This window comes from Accipiter gentilis, chromosome 35 (genome assembly GCF_929443795.1).
Source record: "Accipiter gentilis chromosome 35, bAccGen1.1, whole genome shotgun sequence".
Taxonomy (NCBI): domain Eukaryota; kingdom Metazoa; phylum Chordata; class Aves; order Accipitriformes; family Accipitridae; genus Astur; species Astur gentilis.
Window position 1 is genome coordinate 10,349,365 of NC_064914.1, and position 23,293 is coordinate 10,372,657.

General features: G+C 66.4%; 3 protein-coding genes across 4 annotated transcripts; 2 read left to right on the forward strand and 1 right to left on the reverse strand.

Annotated features, from left to right (window-relative positions):
* Nucleotides 1–1,116: 1,116 nt before the first annotated feature.
* Nucleotides 1,117–12,839, forward strand: SRRT (serrate, RNA effector molecule). 2 transcript variants are annotated; one of them, XM_049792570.1, is made up of 20 exons: nucleotides 1,117–1,465; nucleotides 1,946–2,068; nucleotides 2,153–2,281; nucleotides 2,378–2,524; nucleotides 3,841–4,032; nucleotides 6,168–6,337; nucleotides 6,439–6,605; nucleotides 7,070–7,177; nucleotides 7,638–7,749; nucleotides 8,114–8,280; nucleotides 8,383–8,444; nucleotides 8,552–8,630; nucleotides 9,081–9,350; nucleotides 9,875–10,045; nucleotides 10,258–10,411; nucleotides 10,605–10,798; nucleotides 11,132–11,288; nucleotides 11,934–12,023; nucleotides 12,318–12,414; nucleotides 12,702–12,839. In XM_049792570.1, the coding sequence occupies exons 2-20, from the start codon at nucleotides 1,950–1,952 to the stop codon at nucleotides 12,775–12,777; spliced, it is 2,661 nt and encodes an 886-aa protein (XP_049648527.1). In that variant the 5' UTR covers nucleotides 1,117–1,465; nucleotides 1,946–1,949; the 3' UTR covers nucleotides 12,778–12,839. The 2 variants fall into 2 exon arrangements, with proteins under 2 accessions (XP_049648527.1, XP_049648528.1); XM_049792571.1 differs by having other exon boundaries at nucleotides 1,173–1,465; nucleotides 3,844–4,032.
* Nucleotides 12,840–12,956: 117 nt separating this feature from the next.
* TMEM256 (transmembrane protein 256) lies at nucleotides 12,957–14,068 on the reverse strand. Its single transcript, XM_049792574.1, has 4 exons — nucleotides 13,953–14,068; nucleotides 13,829–13,866; nucleotides 13,674–13,754; nucleotides 12,957–13,594 (listed from the first exon to the last, which is right to left on the reverse strand). Exons 1-4 carry the CDS (start codon nucleotides 14,035–14,037, stop codon nucleotides 13,451–13,453), a joined length of 348 nt encoding a protein of 115 aa, XP_049648531.1. The 5' UTR covers nucleotides 14,038–14,068; the 3' UTR covers nucleotides 12,957–13,450.
* Nucleotides 14,069–15,895: 1,827 nt separating this feature from the next.
* Nucleotides 15,896–22,741, forward strand: NLGN2 (neuroligin 2). Its single transcript, XM_049792573.1, is given in 6 exon segments — nucleotides 15,896–16,375; nucleotides 19,643–19,792; nucleotides 20,023–20,208; nucleotides 20,501–21,290; nucleotides 21,786–22,392; nucleotides 22,394–22,741. Coding segments are annotated over 6 exon segments (2,442 nt in total). The 5' UTR covers nucleotides 15,896–15,903; the 3' UTR covers nucleotides 22,631–22,741.
* Nucleotides 22,742–23,293: the final 552 nt, after the last annotated feature.

Consider the following 23,293-nt stretch of genomic DNA (forward strand, 5'->3'; position numbering starts at 1 on the left):
GGACAGACTAGGGAGTGCTGGAGGGGGAACTGGGATGGGATGTGGGCACTGGGACAGACTGGGGGGGGGTCCTAAGGGGGGATTGGGATGGGCTGGGGGCACTGGGGTGGACTGGGGGGGATCTGGGACAGACTGGGGCACTGGGATGGACTGGGGGGGGGTCCTAAGGCGGGACTGGGATGAACTGGGGGCACTGGGATGTACTGGGGGGTGCTGGGATCGACTGGGAGGGATCTGGAGGGGACTGGGAGAAGCTGGGATGCATTGTGATGAGCTGAGGGGAATCTCAGGGGGACTGGGATGAACTGGGGGCACTGGGATGTACTGGAACAGTTCTGGGGTGCTGTCTAGGATGTACTGGGGGGGATCTAGAAAGAGACTAGGCCACGTTGGTGGGGACTAGGATGGACTGGGGATACTGGGACATACTGGGGGTCTCTGAGGGGACTCTGGGAGTAGATCGGGGAGCACTGAAGACCCCTGGGATATACCGGGAAGCCCTAAGGGGCTTGGTGGGGGGGGCACTGGGACATACTGGGGGGCCCAGAGAGGACTGGGACGTAGTGGGAGGCCTTGGGTGGGGGCACACCGGGAAACTGAGGCACTGGGGCCACTGGGGGGCACTGGGAGAGACTGGAGGACAACTCAGACATACTGCGGGGGGCTCTGGGAGGAGTGTGACATACTGCGAGGGCAGGGGAAGGATCTGGGGGACACTGGTCGGTACTCGGAGGGATTGGGGGGACACTGGGAGCAAAGTGGGGGCCCACTGGTTACCTGGGGGGGGGGGGGTGTGGGGGGGTGGTTTGAGATGTTCCTCCGCGCATGCGCAAAGCACCCCGCCATCGCGCCCCCGGCAGCAAAATGGCGTCGGGGGAACTATGGCGACCCTCAGGGCGGCTTCAGGGCGGGACCCACGCGCGGCGGGGGCGAGACAAAATGGCCTCCCGCCCTCCTCACGTGCCCCCGAGGAGATGGCGGCTCCCCCGCGCGCCGCAGGGCGGGGCGGGGCGGGGCGCGCGCGGCGGCCAATAGAGGAAGGCGGCGGCGGCGGCAGCGCATGCGCAGCGCCTCTCCCCCGCCCTCGCGCGCCTGCGGAGCGGACCGAACCATAGAGCTCTGTTCCGCCGGGGCCGGGCCCAGAGCGTCCCCCGCCACCATAGACAAGGCCGCCTGGGAAATCCGCACCCTTCCCCGGCCTTCCGCAGACCATAGAGCCCGGCCCTTCCTACCCCCGGCGGCTCATCCGCCCCCTCCTCACCGGCTGAGCCCGCCGGTAACCCCGAAACCGGGAAGGAACGGCGAGGTCCTCCCTCGCGCCTAGAGCGGCCGCCACAGCCCCTCCCGCCCCTCCGCCCCCTTTTCTCTCTCCCCCCCCTCTTATACGTCACGTCCGGCTGGCGCGGGCCGGAAGCGAGCGGGCGGCGGCGCGCGGAGCCGATCGCCGCCGGGACCGCGCGGGCAGGTCCGGGGGGTCCCGGCGTGATGTCACGGGGCCGGCGGCGGGGGTTCGGGGGGTATCGGGCGTGCGGGGGGAGGGTGGATGAAGTGTCACCGGGTAGTGGGGGGGCGCGGGGGATCACGGGATAGCGGTGGCGGGGGGGTCAAGGTCGGGGGGGGGCTACGGGATACTTGGGGGGGGTCAGGAGGGCCCCGGGGGATCACGGGATACTGGGGGGGACACACACTGGAGGGCCCTGGGGGATCATGGGATACCGGGGGGAGGCCGTGGGGGATGATGGGACGCTGGGGGTCTTAAGAGGGGGACACCCCTCCCTCCCCCCCCGGCAGGACTGTGGCACTGGGGGGGGGGGGGGGGGGGGCTGGCTCCTTCTGGAGGGGCCCCAAGGAATTCTGGGATGCTGTGGGCTCCCTCTTGGGGCTGATGGGATATTGGAGGACCCCAGGGGGTCCCCGGTGACACCCCCCACCCCACCCCCTGCAGCGCCATGGGGGACAGCGACGACGAGTACGACCGGCGCCGGCGCGACAAGTTCCGCCGGGAACGCAGTGACTATGACCGCTCGCGGGAGAGGGACGACCGCCGCCGTGACGACTGGAGCGACCGGTAAGGTTTTGGGGGGTGTGTGTGTGATGCCCCAACCTGCCTCGGGGGGTCCCCAACCCTGTCATGCCTCCCTCCCCGCCGCAGGGACTGGGACCGTGGGCGGGAACGCCGGAGCCGGGGCGAGTACCGGGATTACGACCGGACGCGCCGGGAACGCTTCTCGCCCCCTCGCCATGAGCTCAGTCCCCCCCAGAAACGCTTGCGCCGCGACTGGTGAGTAACCCCCGACGCACGCTTTTTGCACCCCTAAACTGCACTGCAGACCCCCCCCCAAACCTCATTTTTTCTTGCTGTCCCCCCCTCACCCAGGGATGAGCACAGCGGTGATCCTTACCACAGCGGCTATGACATGCCCTACAGCGGGGGGGGTGCCGGCCCTACCTATGGCCCCCCCCAACCCTGGGGGCACCCCGAAATGCACGTCATGCAGCACCACATTCTCCCTATCCAGGCCAGGTAAGGACTCTGACCCCTGATGTCATTCCCTGCCAGCACCCCAAAACCCACTTGACACCCCCCTCAAGTCCTTCCCTGCTCGCCCCCAGGGTCCTGAGCCCCCAGATCGGCCACCCACCCCCCTTCAGTGTAGCATGGGGGTCCTGTTTACTCCCCTGGCTCTTTCCCTATTTGCTGCCCACTGAGACAACCCCTGGATTTGCGGGGGGGGGGGCAGCCCAGCTTGGCCCGCAGCACCCGGCCCCACCTGCCCCCAAGCTACCCCACAGCACCCCTGAGACAGCCCGTAATGGTCCGAAATGTCCTTGTAACTGTCCAAAATCACCCCATAATGGCCTAAACCACCCCGTAACTACCTCAAACCACCCCATAACAGCTCTGAGGTGCCCCATAATGGCTCAAATCACCGAGTAATGGCCCCAAACCACCCCATAAGTGCCCTGAACTGCCCAATAATGGCCCCAGGCTGTCCCATAAGTGCCTCAGCTGCCCCATAAGGGACCTGTAACAGCCCCAAGTCGCCTGTTAAGAGCCCAAGACCCCCAGTAACGTCCCTGAGCCACCCTGTCATGACCCGAACTGTCTGGTAAGGGCTCCAGGCTGCCCCAAAAGGGCCCCCAGCCCCCCCCCAACAGCCCTGAGCTGCCCCATAAAGGCTTCAGTTGGCTTGTTATGGTCCCCAGCTACTTCATAACGGCCCAAATCACCCCATAATGACCCCGAGCCACTCAGTAACAGCCTGAACCACCCATAACGGCCCTGAGTCACCCTGTAACGGTTCAGACTGCACCCTAATGGCAGCGCCTCACCCTGGAACAGCCCAACCCACCCTGTAATGACCCTGAGCTGGCTGGGAACAGCCCAAACCCACCCCATAATAGCCACAGGCCACTTAAGAACAGCCCAAACTGCTCCATAAGGGCCCCGAGCTGCCCTTTGAGGGCCTCAGCTAGGCTGTAACATCTTGAGAATCACTCTATTATGTCTTCAAACCACTCTGTAATGTTTTTGAGTTGCTCAATAGTAGCTTGAACTGCACCACAAAGACCCCAAGCTGCCCGGTAATGACCCAAACCTGCCCTGTAAAGGCCCTGAACAGCCCTCTAAGGGCCTCAACTGCCCCATAGTGGCCCCAAGCCCCGCTGTTGTGGCCCTGAGCCACCCAATAACAACCTAAAATGACCCGTAAGGGCCCCAAACTAGCCTGTGAGAGCCCAAACCGCCCGGTAATAGCCCCAAACCTCCCTGTAAGGATCCTGCAGCATCCCCAGATCGTCTCCGTTTCGGGGATACCGACTCTGGTCTGTCCCCCCAAGCAGATTGGGGAACATCGCGGAGGTGGACCTGGGGATGGCTCCCCCAGTGATGAAGAGCTTCAAGGAATTCCTGCTCTCGTTGGATGATGCGGTGGACGAGACGGAGGCCGTTAAGCGTTATAACGACTATAAGCTTGATTTTCGCCGTCAGCAGATGCAAGATTTTTTCCTGGCCCATAAAGATGAGGAGTGGTACGTTGGAGGGAGTTCCCCCCCCCCCCCCAAGAAAGCCCCCCCAAGAAGTCCTGCCGCCACCCCACTGCGGCCGACCCTGTTAAACCAGTGGGCTTTTGGGATGGGGAGGGGGGGGACCCATCTGCCCCCCATGGTTTGATTTGGGGGGGACCCCACGGAAAGGGGGAGGGTGGGATGTGGGGGGGCTCGAGCGGCCCCTTGCGTACCCGCGCGCGCGCGGACGTTAACCATTCCCTTTTCTCCCCTCCTCCGAAGCGCCCGCCGCGAGCGAGGTTTTCCCTCCGGACGTCCGCCAGCCTGGAGAGCCCTTTAACCCCCATGTCTCCGGCGGCCGGGCTCGTTAACACCCGTTTCTTAACGAACCCCCCCCTCCCGATTTGGGGGGGCTGCGGGCAGACAGCGAGGGCTCAGGGTCGCGCACAATGCGACCGGTAGTGAGCAACAGTCGCAGGAAGCAGGCAGGGCGCCCCAGCGAGGGCCCGCGCGCGTTTGTTGTTTTATTTTTCGGCCCCCGCGGAGGCTGAGAAGCGGGGAGACCCTCCCGCTCCCCCCGTTCTTACGCTTTTCGGCCTTTTTTTTTTTTTCCTATTTTTTAGCGTTTTTTTGTGGTGGTTTTTTTTCCACTACTTCCCTTTACGTAGCGACGCTTAAAAAACAAAATCGTAGTAATTATAATAATTAGCAAATCGCCGAAGTGGGGGCCCGGCTGGACGGCGACGCTCGTGGCAAGCGTATGTATGACCCACTGCACACCCCCCCCCCCTCCCCCAAAAACCACCCCCTTCCCTGGGCTGCCGCTGCCGACCGCCGCCACCGCTGCTACTGCTCCGGCCCCCCCACCCAGACATCTGCGCGCCACCCCCCCCCCCCCCCAATGGGCCGAGGTGGGGGGGTGGCCCCCCCCCAAATTTGGGGGGTGGTAGTGGGGGGGTGGCGTGTTAGGATATTTGGGAGTTTCCTGACCTGATGTGGGGGGCGGATGGGGGTCTCTGCAACCCGGTTGGGGTACGCAGGATGTTCCCACGCCCTGCTTGGGGGGCACAAGGGTCCCTGCACCCCACTTGGGGCAGGTATGAAGGCCCTGCACCCCAACTAGGACAGACAAGGGGTCCCCACGCCCTGTTTGGGGGACACAGGAGTCTTTGCACTCCAATTGGGGCAGATAAGGGGTCCCTGTGCCCCAGTTGGGGAGCACAGGGGTCCCCACAGTCTGGCTGGGGGACATAGGGGTCGCTGCACCCCAACTGGGGTAGACAGGGAGTTCCCACACCCTGGTTTGAGGATATGGGGGTCCTCGTGGCCCAAATGGGCTAGATATGGAGGTCCCTACACCCCAGCTGGGGCAGACAGGGGGTCCTTGTACCCCAGATTGGGGACACAACGGTTCCTGCACCCCACTGAGGAGGCAACAGGGCTCCCCACACCCCGGTTGTGGGAAGTGGGGGTACCCCCACCCCATTTGGAACAAATAGGGCTCCCCCCCACCCTGTCTAGGGCACGCAGGGGTCCTTGTACCCTGACTGGGGGAAGTAGAGGGTCCCCCTCACCCCTGTGGAGGACGCAAAATGGGGTCCCCTCGTTTCCCCTGGCTGGGGAGAAAGGGCGGTCCCCCCACCCTGACCAAGAAAAATGGGGAGGGGGGGGTTGTCCCTGTACCCCAGTCAGGGAAGGTGGGCATTTCTGCTCCCCAGTTGAGGCAGACAGGGTCTCCCCCACCCTGACCAAGGGGAATGCGGGTCCCCACTGCCCAGTTGGGGCAGATGGGGTCCCCATACCCCAGCCAGAGGTCATGGAGGGAGTCCCTGTACCCCTGCCAGGGAAAATGGGGGTCCTTGCACCCCAGTTAGGATAGACAGGATATTCCATGCCCCAGGCACAAAAAACGTGTATTCTTATCTGCTAGAAACAAGGGTCCCCCCGCCCCAGATGTGCTAGATGGGGGGGTTCCCCACTTCTCCCTGCCAAAGCAAAAAAGCAGACAGGGCTGGGGGAGTGATGGGGGGGGGGGTATCCCCTCTCCCCTGCCGCAGCGGGACCCCAGGCTGGGGCAGGGCTGTACCCCCCAATACCTGACACCCCCCGTTTTCCATCCCCCTCCCTCCCCCATGTCATTCCCCCTCCCAAAAAAACAGGTTCCGCTCCAAGTACCACCCAGATGAGGCAGGGAAGCGGAAGCAGGAGGCACAGGCGGCCCTGAGGAACCGCCTCAACGTCTTCCTCTACCTCTCGGACAACGGCTGGTTCGACAATCTCCTCCTCGACATCGATCGTGCCCCCGCCATCATCAAGACTCTCGATGCTGGTAGGTACCCCCCTTTGCCCGTGCCAAAACTTCCCTTGGTTCTGTGTATTTGGCGGCATCTCTGTTTCTGATCTCTTTTTCTGTTATTTTTCTTTTTTTAGCGGTGATTAAGATGGAGGGGGGTACAGAGAATGACCTGCGCATCCTGGAGCAGGAGGAGGAGGAGGAGCGGCAGGAGAAGGTCGAAGCGGCCAAAAAGGAGGAACCACGACCCCCCGACGCCGACCGCAAAGCCCCCGAGCGCGAGGAGAAGGAGGAGGGGAAGAAGGTGTGGGGTGATGCCACCCCCTGGGGTCTTTCTTGGGGTCTCCTTGGGCCCATGGGGTCTCTTCTGGGGTCCCCATGGTTTCTCTAGGGTTCCTTCGGGTCCATGGGGTCTGTCCTGGGGTCACCAAGGGCTTGCTTTGTCCCCTAAGGTGTCCTCCTGGGGTCCCCTTTGTTCTATGGGGTCTCTCTTTGGGTCCCCATGGACTCTCTTGGGGTCCCCTGGGGCTCATAGGGTCTTCACTGGGGTCTCTGTGTCTCCCCTGGTCTCTCTTGGGGTCTCCTTGGTCTTTGGGGTCTCTCCTGAGGGTCCCCAGCCCTTTGGGGTGTGTCCCCCCACCCTGCAGTTTCCCCGTGGCATCCCCTTGGTCCGTAGGGTCGCTCTTGGGGTTCCCCCGGCCTCTTGGGGTGCCCAGTCCTGGAGGTCCCCCAGCCCCCTGGTGACACCCCTTCCACCCCACCCCCCAGGGCGAGGGGGAGGCGCCGGGGGAGGAGAAGGCCAAGAAGGGGCCTGAGGAAGAGGAGGAGAAGGAGAAGGGACGGAAAGAGGAGGAAGGGGACAAGGAGAGCAAGAAGGTGAGCTGGCCATGCCCCCTCAGACAAGCCCCACCCCTTCAGTAGGCTCCGCCTCCCTGACAGCAGCCCCCAGGATTGCCCTGCTGGTTGTGTGAAAGCCCCGCCCTCATCTGGCAAGCTCCGCCCCACTGGACAGGCACCGCCCCTTGCCAATAAGCCCTGCAGGGGAAAGGACCGCCCCTTTTGCACAAGCCCCTCCCCTTGCCAATAAGCCCCATCGGTTGTGGTTAGCCCCTCCCTGTTCTGCTAGGCTCCTCCCCTTGGAGCAAGCCAGTGTCTTTCCCACCTACCCCGCCCCCTTTGCAGCAAGCCCCGCCCCTTCCCACCAAGCCCTTGCTCCTTCCTTGGGCTCTTGTGCCCCTGCCCTGCCAAAAACCCGCCCCTCCACACCCTACCCTGTTAGGTCCCGCCCCTCTGCCCCACCCTATCGACGCCCCCGCTATCATTTTACTCCCCCCAGGCCAGCAAGAAGCGGAAGCGGAAGCGCAGCGGGGATGACAGCTACGATGAGGGCAGCGCCAGCGACTCCGAGAGCGAGTCTGAGGGTGGCCGCCGTGAGGGGGAGAAGGAAGGTGGGATGGGGGGGCCTTGGGGAGTCCCTGAGGTCCCTGGGGGCTCCCTGGAGGGCACAGCAGGGTCACCTGGGGGGATCTTTGGGGGTCCTGGGTGGACATGGAGGGTGCTGGAGGGGTCACTGAGGTGTTTGGGAGTCCCTCAGGGGACACTGAGGGTCACTGAAGGTCCTAGGGGGGCTCAATGGGAACTTGGGTGTCCAGGGGAGGGGACACAGAGTGTCGTGGGGAGGTATCGGGCTTTTCTGGGTGCTTGGAGGGGGCTCTGGAGGCATAAAGCTCTCGCCCAATGGGTGCTGGGGGGCTTGCAGGGGGCCTAGCTTGGCCCTGACCTCCCCCCTCCCCAACCTTTGCACCCCACCAGAGGAGAAGGGGAAGGAGGAGAAGGGGCGTGAGGAAGAGGGGGGTTCGGTGGCACCGAAGGCCAAGGAGAAGGAAGGGGGGGACCCCAAACCCCGGCCACTCCACAAGACCTGCTCCCTCTTCATGCGCAACATCGCCCCCAACATCTCCCAGGCAGAGATCGTGGCGGTAAGCAGCTGGGGGGCGGGGTTAAGTGGGGGGTGCAGACCCCCCAAAATACCTGCAACACCCTCCTAACCGCCTCCCCCCCCCCCCCCCCCCCCCCCCCAGCTCTGCAAGCGTTACCCCGGCTTCATGCGTGTGGCTCTGTCGGACCCCCAACCTGAGAGGAGGTGAGTGCTGGCCTTACCCCAGAGGAGATTTGGGGACCCCCCTGCATCGTGCATGTGTTGTCTCCGGCCACCCAAAGTGGGGGTGGCTGATGTCACATCTCCGTCAGGTTTTTCCGTCGGGGTTGGGTCACCTTCGACCGCAGCGTCAACATCAAGGAGATCTGCTGGAGCCTCCAGAATATTCGGGTGAGGGGATTGGGGTGGCTTTTGGGGGGCCCTTGGGCAGATTTTGGGAGGCTGAGGGGGGGTCTGGGCATTGTTTTGGGGGGGCCAGGGGGTGGCTTGGGGGAGGGGAGTAGGAGTGGTTGTGGGACTGAGTTGATAGTCTCACAGGGTGGATTTGGGGGATTGGTGTGGGGAGGTTGTGGGGTGGTTTGGGCGTGGGGGGGGGAGGTGGGAGCTCTGGGGGCAGTTTTGGGGTGCAGGGGGGATATGGGGGCAGTCAGATGTTATGGCGTCGGAGTTGCAGCTGAGTGCAGAAGGTGGTTTGGGGGGTGTTTAGGGGCTCGGGTTGCAGAGGATATTTGGGGGTGCAGGGAGTGTGTGGAAGATTTGGGGGTTCAGGAAGGGTTGGGGCTATGGTGGGGCATGTTTGGGGGAGCTGACACCCCCCCCCCCCCCTTTTGTCCCTCCCAGCTGCGTGACTGCGAGCTGAGCCCGGGGGTGAACCGGGACCTGACGCGGCGGGTGCGCAACGTCAGTGGCATCACCCAGCACCGCCCCATCGTCCGCAATGACATCAAACTGGCCGCCCGCCTGGTCCATGCCCTCGATGGCCGTGCCCAGCTTTGGGGGGCTCCCACCCCTACCCCGGGAGGGGGAGCAGCTCTGGGAGGGGGAGACGCACCCCCCAACCCTGACGGGGATGGGGACCCTGCTGCTGCCGCTGCGGCGGCTGCCGCTGGGGTGAGTGGGGTGCTGGGAGTGGGGCGCAGGCGTGTCCTCTAGTGGGGTCTCTCACCTATGTTGTCGCCTCTCGGTGTCATTGTTCCCCCGTGTCCCCCCCCGTCCCCTTGTGGTCCCCACATGGTCCGCACAGCTCTTGCCGACTCCTCATGGTCCCCAGGACCTTCTCATGGTCCCTGGTGGTCCCCACAGTTGTCCCCTGGTGGTCCCCAAATCCTTCTTGTGGTTTGCAGGACCTTCTCATGGTCCCTGGTGGTCCCAAGTCATTTTCATGGTCCTTCTCGTGGTCCCCAGGACCTTCTCGCGGTCCTTCTCGTGGTCCCCAGGACCTTCTCATGGTCCCTGGTGGTCCTAAGTCATTTTCATGGTCCTCCTCGTGGTCCCCAACTCCTTCTCGTGATCCCTAGGACCTTCTCATGGTCCTTCTCGTGGTCCCCAAGTCCTCTTTGTGGTCCCTGGTGGTGCCCCCGTCCTTCTCGTGGTCGCCCTGTCCTTCTGGGTCCCTCACAGTCCCCCCCACGCAGGCGATGCCGTCACAGAACCCGGTGCTGAAGCACATCACAGATTACCTGATCGAGGAAGTGAGCGCGGAGGAGGAGGAGCTGCTGGGGCGCGGCGGGGGGGACACTGAGGAGGGGCCCCGCGAGGCCAACCCCACCGAGGTCACCGTCGAGAGGGATGAGAAGCTCCTCAAGGTGGGACGCGGGAGCGGTGAGAGCATGGCTGGGACCCCCTGGCCGTCTCCAGTTGTCCCCCTGTGTGCGTGTGTCCCCCCCATCCTCCATCCCTGCGCCGTCTCCCCCTGATGTCCCCCCGTCCCTGCTCCATGTCTCCTCTGTGCCCCCAATGTCCCTATGTCCCCACTGATGTCTGTCCGTCCCCCCCTAATGCCCCCCCGCGTCCCCAGGTGCTGGACCGGCTCCTGCTCTACCTGCGCATCGTCCACTCGGTCGACTACTACAACACCTCTGAGTACGTCAATGAGGACGAGATGCCCAACCGTTGTGGCATCGTCCACGTGCGGGGGCCCCTGCCCCCCAACCGTGTCTCCCACGGAGAGGGTAGGTCCCAGGGGAGCCCCCCTTGGCCCCCCCACCCCAACCCTGGCTCTCAGGGTGAGGTCCTGGCAGGAGTCGCAGGGTCCCCAAACATTGGGTTTCTTCCCTTAAACCCTCGGGTCTTCCCCCCCCAAACTCCTGCCTCCCCCTGAGCTGCCGTCCCCCCCCGGGTGAGCCGCGTGTGTGTCCCCCGCAGTGGCAGAGTGGCAGAAGGGCTTCGAGGAGCGTCTGGGGCCGCTGCTGGCAGGGCGGGAGGCGCTGCCAGAGGAGGAGGCCCAGCGCCTCGGCCGCAAGGACCCTGAGCAGGAGCTGGAGAAGTTCGTCACCGCCAACACCCAGGAGCTGGGCAAGGACAAGTGGCTCTGTCCCCTCAGCGGCAAGAAGTTCAAGGTTAGGAGGGTGGCAGTGGGGGCACGACGACACACATGGGAGCCAGGCAGGGACAAGAGTGGGTGTCCCCTCAACAGCAAGAAGTTTGAGGTGGGGACACTGGGGACACCCAGGAGCTGAGCAGGGACAAGGTTCCATGTCCCCTTAGTGGCAAAGAAGCTCAAGGTGAGGACATGGGTGGAGGACGTTGCGGAGCAATGGGGCTATGGAGGAGAATGGGGATGGGGGGACCTGGGGGATGAATTGGGGGGGGGTGTTGATGGAACAGGGTCTGTCCCCCCTCTGTCTCCAACACATCCCCCAATGTGTGTCATCGTGGTGTCCCCGCACCAGGGCCCGGAGTTTGTCCGCAAGCACATCTTCAATAAGCACGGGGAGAAGATGGGGGCGGTGAGGAAGGAAGTCCTCTTCTTCAACAACTTCCTGATGGACCCCAAGCGCCCTGCCCTGCCTGAGGGCAAGGGGGGGCCCCCCCCGGGACCCGCCCAGGGTGAGTTCACCCCTCCTGGAGACAGTGTCGCCTCCTTGGGCACCCCTGTGGTTGGGGGGGGGTTGGGGACATCCCAGTGTTGTCTGTGTGTCCCCCTCACCACTCCATGTCTCCCAGGGTCCCCATACAGGGTCAGTGACAGCCCAATGTCCCGTCCCGTCCCCCCAACATGGCCTCAGTCCCCTTTGGGGTCTGTAGAGGGTCAGTGACACCCCAAAATGCCCCTTGGTGTCCCCTTGGCCCCTCCTAGTGTGTCATGTGTCCTCCCCAGTCCCCCTCCACATCCCTTCAGACACCCTGGGGTCCATACAGGGTTGATGATGCCCCAGAATTAACCCCCATCTCCCCCGGGTCCCCTCAACCACCCCCAGGGTCCCCATGAGGTCAGTGACACCCCAATGTCCCCCCCCCCATGTCCCCTCAGACCCCTTGGGGGTCTGTAAGGAGTCTGTGACACCCCACAATCCCCCCCATCTTGGCCACCCCCAGGCTCCATACAGCGTTGCTGACACCCCCATGTCATCGTCCCCCCAGCGCCAGTAACACCCCTTTACCCCCCCCCATATACCCCCAGAGCCATTCTCCCCCTGTACCCCACCATGAGGAGGGGGGAGTCACAGCCCCTGCCCTGCCCTGTCCCCCCAGGCCTGGCCCCCGGGCTGCCGTACCCGCCCCAGACGCCACAGGGGATGATGCCCTATGGGCAGCCCCGGCCGCCCATCCTGGGTTATGGAGGTATGGGGGGGTTGGGGGGGCCTGGAGGGGGGGGTGGGGGCTGGAGGGTCTTTGGGGGGATGCAGGGAGGGGTTTGGGGGGGCTCAGGGAGGGGCTTATGGGGGCCGCCCAGCCTGGGCTATGAAGGTATGGGGGGTTTGGGGGGGCCTGGAGGGTCTTTGGGGGGACTCAGGGAGGGGCTTATGGGCGTTGGGGGCAATAACTGGAGAAGGGAACTGGGGGGAGCTGGTCTTACTGGGGGTGTTTTGGGGGGGGTGCACTGTGGCTCCTCCCTGACATCCCACCCCCCCACAGGTGGCCCCCCCTACCCCCCCGGTCCCTACGCCGCCGGCCGGGGCAACTACGAAACATTTCGGGGCCAGGGCGGGTACCTCAATAAACCCCGCAGCAGGTAAGGAGGCACACACTTGGGGGGGCCCTGACTGAAATTGGGGGGGGGGGGGGAATAGGGATGGGGGGGGATGACAATGAGGAACCCCCTTGGGTGGCAGGCTTAGTCTGGGTGGGGGACAATATGGACCCTGTTTGGGGGGCAGGTTGAGGTGGGGGGGCACCCTGTTTTGAGGGGGATTGAGTCACTTGAGGGGGGGACATGACCTCAATTTGGGGGGGGGGGGGGAGAATGGAATTTGGGGTCCCTGTGACCCCCCCCCCCAACCTCCCCTGCCCCCCTCCCAGGATGGTTCGGGGCGACCCCCGGGCGATCGTCGAGTACCGGGACCTGGATGCCCCTGAAGATGTCGACTTCTTCTAGGCCCCACCCCCCCTTACCCCCATTTTGATATGCACCCCCCCCCTCGTTTGTACATGCTTCCCCCGGACCCCAATAAATGGCCCCGTGGGGCAGCACCCGCGACAGCCCTGCTGGTGGGAGTGGGGGGTCTGTAGGGGTCCCGGGGGCTCTCTGGGGCCATGACATCATGGAAACAGAGCTGAAACTCGATCGTTTATTGGCTGGCCAAGGTGGAGGGCGGGGCGGCCTGGCAGCCAGGGGGCAGCAGGTGCTGCGGGATGCGCCTGGCTCAGCCCTCCCCCTCCCTTAATTGGCTGCTCGCCCGGCCAATGGGAGAGGGGGAAGCACAGGAGGTAGCCAGCCGCTGGCTGTCGCGCAGCGACAGCCGTGACGTCAACAAGCTATAGCCTCCCCCCGTTGATGGCCGAGTGCTCTCACTGCAGCCAATCAGAAGCCGGGAAAGGACTACTGCGCCCGCCCTCCCCTTGTTCCCCCATTGCCCACTACCTTCCCCGCTACAGCCCAATCGGAGCCCAGCGCACAGGCACCGCCTCTATTGGCCAGGAGCTCGACCAATAGGGGAAGGGGCCACGGAGGAGCCCCACCTTTTAAAGGGGAAAAGCGCGCAGCGGGGCGGACTCCCAGATACCGGGGAGGGGGGCGGCCGCCGGGCCCCCCCCCCCCCCCGCGTGCCTCAGAGCGCCATGGCCGCCCAGCCGAGGATGAAGAGGGTCCCGCCGAGAGGGGCAGCGCGGTTGAAGGCCGGGTCCCCGCTCAGGCCGTGGTAGTAGAGGGGGAGGCAGAAGAACCCGACGCCGGCGCAGAGCAAGGATCCGGCCTGGGGAGGGGGGGAGATCGGGGGAGGGGGTGTCAGAAAGGATCGGGGAGGCTGGGGAGGGGGCTGGGGACACACGCACCAGGGCGGGGCGGCGGCAGTGGGGGACGGCCAGCAGCGCCAGGCTGTGCAGGAGGTGGAACCGGTTCGCCGTCTCGTAGAGCTGAGCGGGGAAGGGGGGAGACGATTGGGGGCGGGCTGGGGGGCGTCCGTCCCCCCCCGCCCTCCCCAACTCACCTCCTTCTGGTACTCGTCCCGGTCACTGCGGCGGAGGCCTGGGGGAGGGGGCGAGGGGGTGTGTCAGTCACGGGCCGATCCCTCCCCGGCCCCGGTTCCTCCCCCCGCCCGGTCCCGGCCCCACCGTGCGCGCCGTAGGCCGCGGCCGCCATCGCGGCGGCGCCGCTGAGGGCCCCGACCCTCGCCCAGGCTCGCGCTGCTCCCGCCATCGCGCCGCGCTTCCGCTTCCGGCCACGCCCACACGTCCCGCCCCGCTTCCCCTCCTCCCCTCCCTCCCTCCTTTCCCGCCCGCCATTGGCGGAGCGGCGCATCGCTCCCACCGGCGGGCCGACCAATGGGAACGCGCGCCCAGCGACCCCGCCTCCCGTCGGCAAGTGCGGGCGAGCAGCGCGCCCCCTGCCGGCCGCCACGAGGAACACCCCCCCCCGCCTCTCCATGCGCTGTTTCCTGTAGGGCCGCGCCTCCCCGCAGCGCCCCCTAGCGGCCCGGCGGTATCCCAGCCCCCCCGCCCCCCCGAGGCTGGCGGACCCCCCCCCATAAAAAGGGCGGCGGTGTCCGTCCGTGTGTGCGTCCCCCTCCCCGAGGAATCCGCGTCCGTCCCTCCCCATCAATCCCCCCCCCCCCCCCGGGGCCGGGAGGTACCGGGGGCGGTTCGGGGGAGGAGGAGGAGGGGGGGGGGGGGGCGGTTTTTTTTGGGGGGGGGGCCGGCCCGGTCCGGCGCCGCCCCCCGGAGGCGGCTCCCGGTTCCCGCAGCCGCTCCCGGCGGGAGGGACCAAGGCGGCCGCTCCCGGCTCGGCTCAGGCCCGGCCCCGCCCGCCGCCATGGCCCGGCCCCGGCCCCGGTACCGGCCCGGCCCCCCCCGCCCCCCCCGCCGATAGGCCCGGCCCCGGCCCAGGTAGGCACCGACCCCCGAACGGCTGGGCCTCCCCCCGGGGGTGGCGGGGGGAGACGGCGGGGGGGGGATGCTAGGGTCCCCGTGATGATGGATGGAGGAATGGGGGGGGGATGGAAGAGCGGGGGGGGTCCGGCGCTGGGTCCTCGGGATGGGGGGGGGGGGCGGGGGGGTCCTCGCTGAGGGGGGGGGGTTGGGGGGGCGCTCGGACTGCCGGGTCCTCGGGGCCTGGGGATGATGATGATGGATGGGGGGGGGGGGAGGTCGGACGCCTGGTGGTGCAGGAGGGGGGGATTGGGTAAGGGGGGGGGAGCCCGGATGCCTGGGACCACCACCCCCCACGGACCCCCAAATTGGGGGGGAGGAAAGGAGGCCCCGTGTCCCAGGCCTGGGGGGGGGGGGGGTAGTTGGGGGAGCCTGGACGGCTGGGTCCTCCGTCGGCACCGAATGGGGGGAGGGCGGGATGGGGGACCGGGGGCCTGGGGCCCATTTTGGGGAGGGAGGGGGATGGAGGGGAGGGGGGCCGCAGGCCTGGGTGTCCCCCCCCCGGCCGGCCGGTCCCCAGGCCGCGGGAGGAGGCGGACTGCCGGCCGGAACTCCGGTTGCCAGGGCGACGCTCGGGGCTCCGTCGCCATGGCAACGCGGGGGGGACCCCCACATCCCCCCCCCCCTACCGCCACCCCGAAGGGGTGCGGGGGGGGCGGACGCAGGGGGTCCCGGGGGGGGGCAGGGGTGTCGGGGGAGTTCTGGGGTCCCTGGGGGGCGGATTTGGGTCCCGCGTGGGGGTTTGGGGTCCCGGGGGGGGGGTGGGGTCCCGGGGGGGGGGGGTGTCGGAGCCCCCGACTGACGGTTTCTTCTGCTTCTTCTTCTCTTCCCCCCCCCCGTCCCTCTCCCCTCCCCCCTTCCCATCATCCCTCTGTGCGTCCGTGTGTGTCCCCCGTCCGTCTGTCCCCCCCCGTGTCCCCCCATCACCCCCCCACGTCCCCCCTCCATACCCCTGCCCCCCCCCGTGTCCGTCCATCCGTCCGTGACCTATGACCCCCATGCGCCCCCCCCGTGACCCCCCGTGTCCCCACATACCCCGGCACCCCCCGCCAGCCCCACCATGGCGCACCCTCCCCCCAGCATCCCGTAGCCCCCCCCGTCCCCCCGCCGCCCCCACCCCCCCACCCCGCCCCCCGCCATGCCGCCCCCGCCGCTGGCGCTGGCCCTGGCCCTGGCGCTCTGGGCCCCCCCCGGCGCCCCCCAGCCGCCGCCGCCCCCCCCCGCCGCTGCCGGGGCCGCCGCCGGGGCCGGGGACCCACCCCCGGACCCCCGGTTCCCGGTGGTGCCCACCCAGTACGGGCGGCTGCGGGGGGCTCGCCGGGACCTCAGCAACGAGCTGCTGGGGCCGGTTCAAGCCTTTTTGGGGGTGCCCTACGCCGCCCCCCCTCTGGGCCCCCGCCGCTGGGCCCCCCCCGAAGCGCCGGCCGCCTGGGGGGGGGTGCGGGACGCCACCGCCTTCGCCCCCGCCTGCCCCCAAAACTTGCGGGGCGGCCCCCCTCCCCTCATGCTGCCCCTCTGGCTCAGCGACAACCTGGAGGCCGCCGGCGCCTACGTGGCGGCGCAGAGCGAGGACTGTCTGTACCTCAACCTCTACGTCCCCACCGAGGACGGTACGGCTGGGCGGGGCAGGGCGGGGTGGGGCGGGGCAGCTGGGAGGGGCCGGGTGGGGCCGGGTGGGGCGAGGAGGGGGAGGGACCTGGAGGGCAAGGGCTGACTGCCTCCACCTCAACTTCCGTGTCCTGCTGGAGGACGGTAGGGGTGGGGTGGGCGGGGCAGGGAGGGGCAGGGGGCGTGGCTGCATGGGGCGGGGCAGGGGGTGGGGTGGGGCCGGGATGCAGCGGCACAGGGAGGGCGAGAGCTGCCTCCCTCTCAACCTCCGCCTCCCCTTGGAGGGCGGGAGGGACGGGCGTGGTGCCTGGGTGGGGAGGGGCGTGGTGCCTGGGTGGGGCGAGGCGGGGAGGGCGAGGGACCGCCTCTGCCCCAGGCTGTGTCCCCCCCAAGGAAGGATGGTGGGGATGGGCGGGGCCAGGTGGGGACAGGAGGGGCGGGTCAGGGCGGGGCACGGAGGCAGGGCCAGCCCCGCCCACCCAAGCGAGGGAGGAAACGGAGAGTAAGAGGAAGGAAGTGGGCAAATTCCAGCAGGAACAGGGGCGGGGGGGGGGGCGGGTGGAGAAATGGGGTGAAAACTGAGGTATTCGGGCAAAGCGAGGCGGAAAAGGGGAGGGGCAGCCCATGCCAGAGCCGCTGGTGCTGACCGACCGGGGATGGAAAAATGGGGTGAAAAATGGGGGAAATAGGCAAAACCGGGCTGAAACCGGGGAAATTAGGAAAGGGAGCTAGAACCCAGGAAAATGAGGCAAAAAAAGGGCGGGGAAGGGGAGACGGGCTGTGTCCCGGCCTCTCTGCACCCCACCCCTGAGACAGTAAAGGGGGGCAAAAAAACAGAGAAAATGGGCAAAACCGAGTGGAAAAGGGGGACGCTGGGAGTCGGGGTGAAAACCAGCAGATTTGGGCAAAATCGGGGGCCGGGGAATGGGGCGAGATGGGGGGTGGGGGGTGGGGATGACCCCCCCCCACCCCCGCTGTGGCCGGACCCCTGGGTGTGTCCTCCCCCCGGCCACTCCCCTCCCCACCCCTGGACGCCGGGTCCCGGCTCCTGGCTGGGTCCCTGTGCTGGAGCAGCCCTGCCAGCGGTGACATCACCCCCGCCCTGCGTCCGTCTGTCCTCCGCCCCGCCCACCTCCACGTCCGTCCGTCCATCCCGACGTCCGTCTGTCCTTCATCCATCCCGACGTCCGGCCATCCATCCCATCCTGACGTCCATCTGTCCTTCATCCATCCCGATGCCCATCCATCCGTACGTCCTTCATCCATCCCAACGTCCGTCTGTCCTTCATCCATCCCGACGTCCGTCCATCCCGACGTCCATCCATCTATCCCATCCCGACGTCCGTCTGTTCTTCATCCATCCCGACATCCAGCCATCCTGATGTCCAGCCATCCATCCCATCCCGACATACGTCTGTCCTTCATCCATCCCGATGCCCATCCATCTGTACGTCCTTCATCCATCCCAACATCCGTCTGTCCTTCATCCATCCCGACGTCCGTCCATCCATCTATCCCATCCTGACGTCTGTCTGTTCTTCATCCATCCTGACATCCAGCCATCCCGATGTCCAGCCATCCCGATGTCCAGCCATCCATCCTATCCCGACATACGTCTGTCCTTCATCCATCCCGATGCCCATCCATCCGTACGTCCTTCATCCATCCCCCCCGTCCGTCTGTACATCCTTCATCCATCCCAACATCCGTCTGTCTGTACGTCCTTCATCCTTGCTGGCATCCATCCATCCCTCTGTCCATCCATCCCAACATCTGTCCATCCCAACGTCTGTCCGTCCATCCCAACGTCTGTCCGTCCATCCCGACGTCTGTCTGTCCTCCATCCATCCCTCTGTCCGTCCATCCCAACATCCATCCATCCCATCCCGATGTCCATCTGTCCTTCATCCATCCCTCTGTCCGTCTGTCTCTACGTCCTTCATCTTTCCTGGCATCCGTACATCCCTCTGTCCATCCATCCCAACATCTGTCCATCCATCCCAACGTCCATCTGTCCTTCATCCATCCCTCTGTCCATCCATCCCTCCGTCCGTCCATCCCTCTGTCCACCACCCCCGGCCCCATTTTTGGGCCCCCCCCCACCCCGGTTCTTGCCCCATTTTACTGGGCCCCCGCCCGCTTTTTTTTTCCTGCTCTTTCCCCCATTTTGGGGGCAGGAAAGTTTTTTGGTTTTTTTTTTTTAATTATTTTTTTGCCTTTTCCCCCGCCCCCCCCCTCGCCCCTCCCCCACCCCCATTTTCGCTCCTTTTGGCCCCAAAAATTTTTCCTCCTTTTCTTCCCTTGGTCCAGGTTTGCTCGCGAAAAAGCGCGAGGACGGCGCGGCCGGCGGCCCCCCCCCCCGGACGCAGGTAGTTTTGGTGCATGTTCCTCCGGTTTTGGGCAAATTTTTTTTTGGTTCTTTCGGTTTTTTTGGGTTTTTTTCCCCCCCTCCCCCCTCTCCTTCCCCCCCCTTTTCTTTCTTTCTTCCTGGGGCTGCAGGTGTCCCTCTCCCCCCCCCATGCTTTTGGGGGGAGTTGCCCCCCTTTTTGGCTGCCTATTTTGGTTCTTTTTCTCTTTTTTTGGTGTTTTTTTTTGTTTTTGCTGGTTTTGCTTCTTTTCGGGGGGTTTGGGGGTGATTTTTTTGGTTTTTTGGTGTTTTGGTGGTTTTTTGGTGGTTTTTTTTTTTTAACATGCCCCTCCCTGCCCCCCCCCCCCCCCCCATCCTGGATGCCGGGGTCCCCCCTGGTCCCATCCCCATGTCCCGTCCCGTCCCCCGGATGCCGGGGTGTGTTCACTCCCCGCCCCCCCCGCCCCGCTTATCATCGTTAACGCAGTGTTAATAAGGCCCCGTTGCTGCGGCGACGGACGTGACCTAGAAATGAAGTGATGGGAGGGGCATGTTGCCATGGAAACAGGCGGGGGGGGCCCCCCCAGTGACCCCCAACTCTAGACCTTCCCCCCCCCAAAGCTCCAGCCTGTGACCTCTGACCCCGGCTGTCACCTCTGATCCCCCCTCCAGCACTGGGGAGAGGGGGGTCCCTAATGTGACATTGGGGGGGGGGATGTGGGGGTCCCCGGTGCTGGGGGGGGGGATGTGGGGGTCCCTGGTGCCTTGGGCATCCCCAAAGGGGTCCTCAGTGGGTGTCCCCAGTGCTGGGGTGGGGTCCCCGAGGGGGTCCCCATGGTGCCAGGGATGTCCCCAGGGTGTCCCCAGACCTACGGGTTCCCCTGACCCACCCCCCACGACACCCCCCCCCACACCCCCCCAGACATCCGGGACAGCGGGAAGAAGCCGGTGATGCTCTTCCTCCACGGCGGCTCCTACATGGAGGGGACAGGGAACATGTTCGATGGCAGCGTGCTGGCGGCCTACGGCAACGTCATCGTCGTCACCATGAACTACCGCCTGGGCGTCCTCGGTACGGGGGGCAACCTCGGGGACACGGGTTGGGCGTGGGGACGTTGGGACACCATGGAGAACCCCTTTGAGGCCATGGGTTGGGTGTGCGGACACCACAGAGAACCACCTTGGCGACATGGGTTGGGCAGGGTGACATGGTGGACACCACGGGCTACTGCGTTGGTGACCTGGTCCGTGATGGGGGGGACACCTCCCCACGTGTCCCTGCATGTACCCATGTCCCCGCAGGCTTCCTGAGCACGGGGGACCAGGCAGCAAAGGGCAACTACGGGCTCCTGGACCAGATCCAGGCGCTGCGGTGGCTCAACGAGAATGTGGGGCACTTTGGGGGTGACCCCCAGCGCATCACCATCTTTGGCTCCGGCGCCGGCGCCGCCTGCGTCAGCCTCCTCATCCTCTCCCACCACTCTGAAGGTATCTTCCTTCCTTCCTGGGGGCCCCCCCCGCACCACACTGGGGACCCCAAATCTTCCAGGAACCCCCTTGAATCGCCCTGTGGACCCCGAATCCCTCCTGGAGCCCCCTGAATCCCCCTGTGGGAATCCATCCCCATGTACCCACCACCTCCCATCGATGTCCCCATGTGCCTGCATCCTGGTGGGACTCCATCTCCACGTCCCCACCAGGTCCCCACGTCCGTACAGCCTGGTGGGTCTCCATCCCCACGTCCCCCACCCTGGCCCCTGCTGATGCCCAGGTCCCTCAGGTCTCTTCCAGAAGGCCATCGCGCAGAGCGGGACAGCCATCTCCAGCTGGTCGGTGAACTACCAGCCGCTGAAGTACACGCGGCTGCTGGCGGCCAAGGTGGGCTGCGAACGGGCGGACACGGGGGCGGCGGTGGAGTGCCTGCGACGTCAACCCTTCCGCGCCCTGGTGGACCAGGATGTCCAACCCGCCCGCTACCACGTGGCCTTCGGGCCGGTGGTGGATGGCGACGTGGTGCCTGACGACCCCGAGATCCTGATGCAACAGGGCGAGTTCCTCAACTACGACATCCTCATCGGCGTCAACCAGGGAGAGGGGTTGAAGTTCGTGGAGGACTCGCTGGAGAGCGAGGACGGCATCTCTGCTTCCTACTTCGACTTCACCGTCTCCAACTTCGTAGACAATCTCTACGGTTACCCCGAGGGGAAGGACATCCTACGGGAGACCATCAAGTTCATGTACACGGATTGGGCCGACCGGGACAACGGGGAGATGAGGCGTAAGACATTGCTGGCCCTCTTCACCGACCACCAATGGGTGGCCCCAGCGGTGGCCACGGCCAAGCTCCACGCTGAGTACCAGTCGCCCGTCTACTTCTACACCTTCTACCACCACTGCCAGACGGACGCACGGCCCGAGTGGGCGGACGCGGCCCACGGGGACGAGATCCCCTATGTCTTCGGGGTACCCATGGTGGGCGCCACCGACCTCTTCCCCTGCAACTTCTCCAAGAATGACGTGATGCTCAGCGCCGTCGTCATGACCTACTGGACCAACTTTGCCAAGACCGGGTGGGTGGGGACACTGGAGGGGGGTGGGGACGCAGTGAGCAGGATCATGGCAGGGGGGGAACGGAACCCTGGTGGGACTCCATCCCCTCCACATCAGGGGGAATGCGGTCATAGAGGATGCAGACATGGGGGAACAGGAGGATGGGGATGGGGGGGATGCGGATATAGGGACATGGGGGATGGATGGATGGATGGATGGAGGGGGGGGTGGCTGTGTGCATGGATGGGTGGGTAGGTGGTGGGGTGAATGGGTGGGTGGGTGGTGGGGTGAATGGGTGGGTGTTTGGGTGGGTGGTTGGATGGATGTGTGGTTGGATGAATGGTTGGGTGGGTGGTTGGACGAAAGGTTGGGTGGATGAGTGGTGTGTAGGGTGGTTGGTAGGTTGACTGGATGGGTGGCTGGTTGAGAGCATGGGTGGATGGACAGAGGGGTGGGTGGGGTGGGTGAAGCTCCCTTCGGGTCTGATCAGGGCTTCCCTGCCTCCGCCCCCGCAGGGACCCCAACCAGCCGGTGCCGCAGGACACCAAGTTCATCCACACGAAGCCCAACCGCTTCGAGGAGGTGGTGTGGACCCGCTTCGACGGGAAGGACAAGCGCTACCTCCACATCGGCCTCAAGCCCCGCGTCCGTGACCACTACCGGGCCAACAAGGTGGCCTTCTGGCTGGAGCTCGTCCCCCACCTCCACAACCTCCACCAGCTGCCCCACGCCTCCACCACCACCCGCCTGCCCCCCCCCGCTGGCGCCGGACCCCCTCGCCGCCCGCCCGCCACCCGCCGACCCCCAGCCCCCTCCCCGCCGCCCCCCGAGGAAGAGGAGGAACCCGACGGGGGGGGCCGCCGCCGCTTCGCCCCCTTCCCCGGGGACTCGCGGGACTACTCCACCGAGCTGAGCGTCACCGTGGCGGTGGGGGCCTCCCTCCTCTTCCTCAACATCCTGGCCTTCGCCGCCCTCTACTACAAGCGGGACAAGCGCCCTCCGGAGGGGCGGGGGGGCCCCCGGCGCCTCAGCCCCCCCCCGGCCCGGGGGGCCCCCAACGATCTGTTGGGTCACGGGGGGGCAGAGGAGGAGTTGGTCTCGCTGCAGCTGAAGCACCCCGAGAGGGGGGTGGGGGTGGGGGGGGGGTGGGGACCCCCCCGAAGCCGCCCTGCGCCCCCCCGCCGGGCCCCCGGACTACACCCTGGCCTTGCGGCGAGCCCCCGAGGACGTCCCGCTCATGACGCCCAACACCATCACCATGGTGCCGGGGGGGCTGCCCGCCCTGCACCCCTTCGGCCCCCCCTTCCCCCCCGGCCACAACAGCACCCTGCCCCACCCCCACTCCACCACCCGCGTATAGTCGGCTCAGCCCCGCTCCCTACCACCCCCCCCGCCCCCGACACCCACCCGGACGCCGGGGTCCCCCCAAGCAGAGGAAACCGCCCCCACACCTTAGGGAGGCGGGGGGGGCCCGCCCGGATGCCTGGGTCCCCCCACGGGTGTGCGGGGTGAGACACCCCCCCCCCCCCCACCTGCCTGCTTGCGTCCCCACCCGGACGCCTGGGTCCGCTGAAGCGGTAATGGGGACCTCCCCCCCACCCGCCTCCCCCCCATGGACACGTGGGGGTGCTGAAGACGCATGGGGACCCCCTCCTCCCCCCCCCCAGACGCCTGGGTCCACTGAAGACGCATGGGGACCCCCCCTGGATGCCTGGGTCCCCTGAAGACGCATGGGAAACCGTCCCCACCCCACGCCCCCCACCACTCCCCCCAAAAAAAACCCAACCGGACACCTGGGTCCCCCGAAGAGGCAGGGGACCCTCCAGGACGCCTGGGTCCCCGGAAGACACATGGGGGGGGACAGACCCACCACCCCCCCAGGACGCCTGGGTCCCCCGCAGGGGCGTGGGGGGTCTCCCCACCACCACCTGCATCCCCGGGGGGGGGGGCACCTGTGATGCCCGGGTCCCCTGGGCGGGGCACTTTGGGGGGGCCCCCCCGCCGCCGCCGCCGCCGCCCCCCC

Bases quoted from the DNA above. Each gene is read 5' to 3' on its own strand.
- SRRT (XM_049792570.1), top strand. From the start codon at position 1,950: ATGGGGGACAGCGACGACGAGTACGACCGGCGCCGGCGCGACAAGTTC. The intron at 8,281-8,382 runs GTAAGCAGCTGG...CCCCCCCCCCAG, and splicing joins CCCAGGCAGAGATCGTGGCG to CTCTGCAAGCGTTACCCCGG. The intron at 12,024-12,317 runs GTATGGGGGGGT...ACCCCCCCACAG, and splicing joins GCCCATCCTGGGTTATGGAG to GTGGCCCCCCCTACCCCCCC.
- TMEM256 (XM_049792574.1), bottom strand. From the start codon at position 14,037: ATGGCGGGAGCAGCGCGAGCCTGGGCGAGGGTCGGGGCCCTCAGCGGC. The intron at 13,867-13,952 runs GTGGGGCCGGGA...CCCCTCCCCCAG, and splicing joins CGCGGCCTACGGCGCGCACG to GCCTCCGCCGCAGTGACCGG. The intron at 13,755-13,828 runs GTGAGTTGGGGA...TTCCCCGCTCAG, and splicing joins GGGACGAGTACCAGAAGGAG to CTCTACGAGACGGCGAACCG.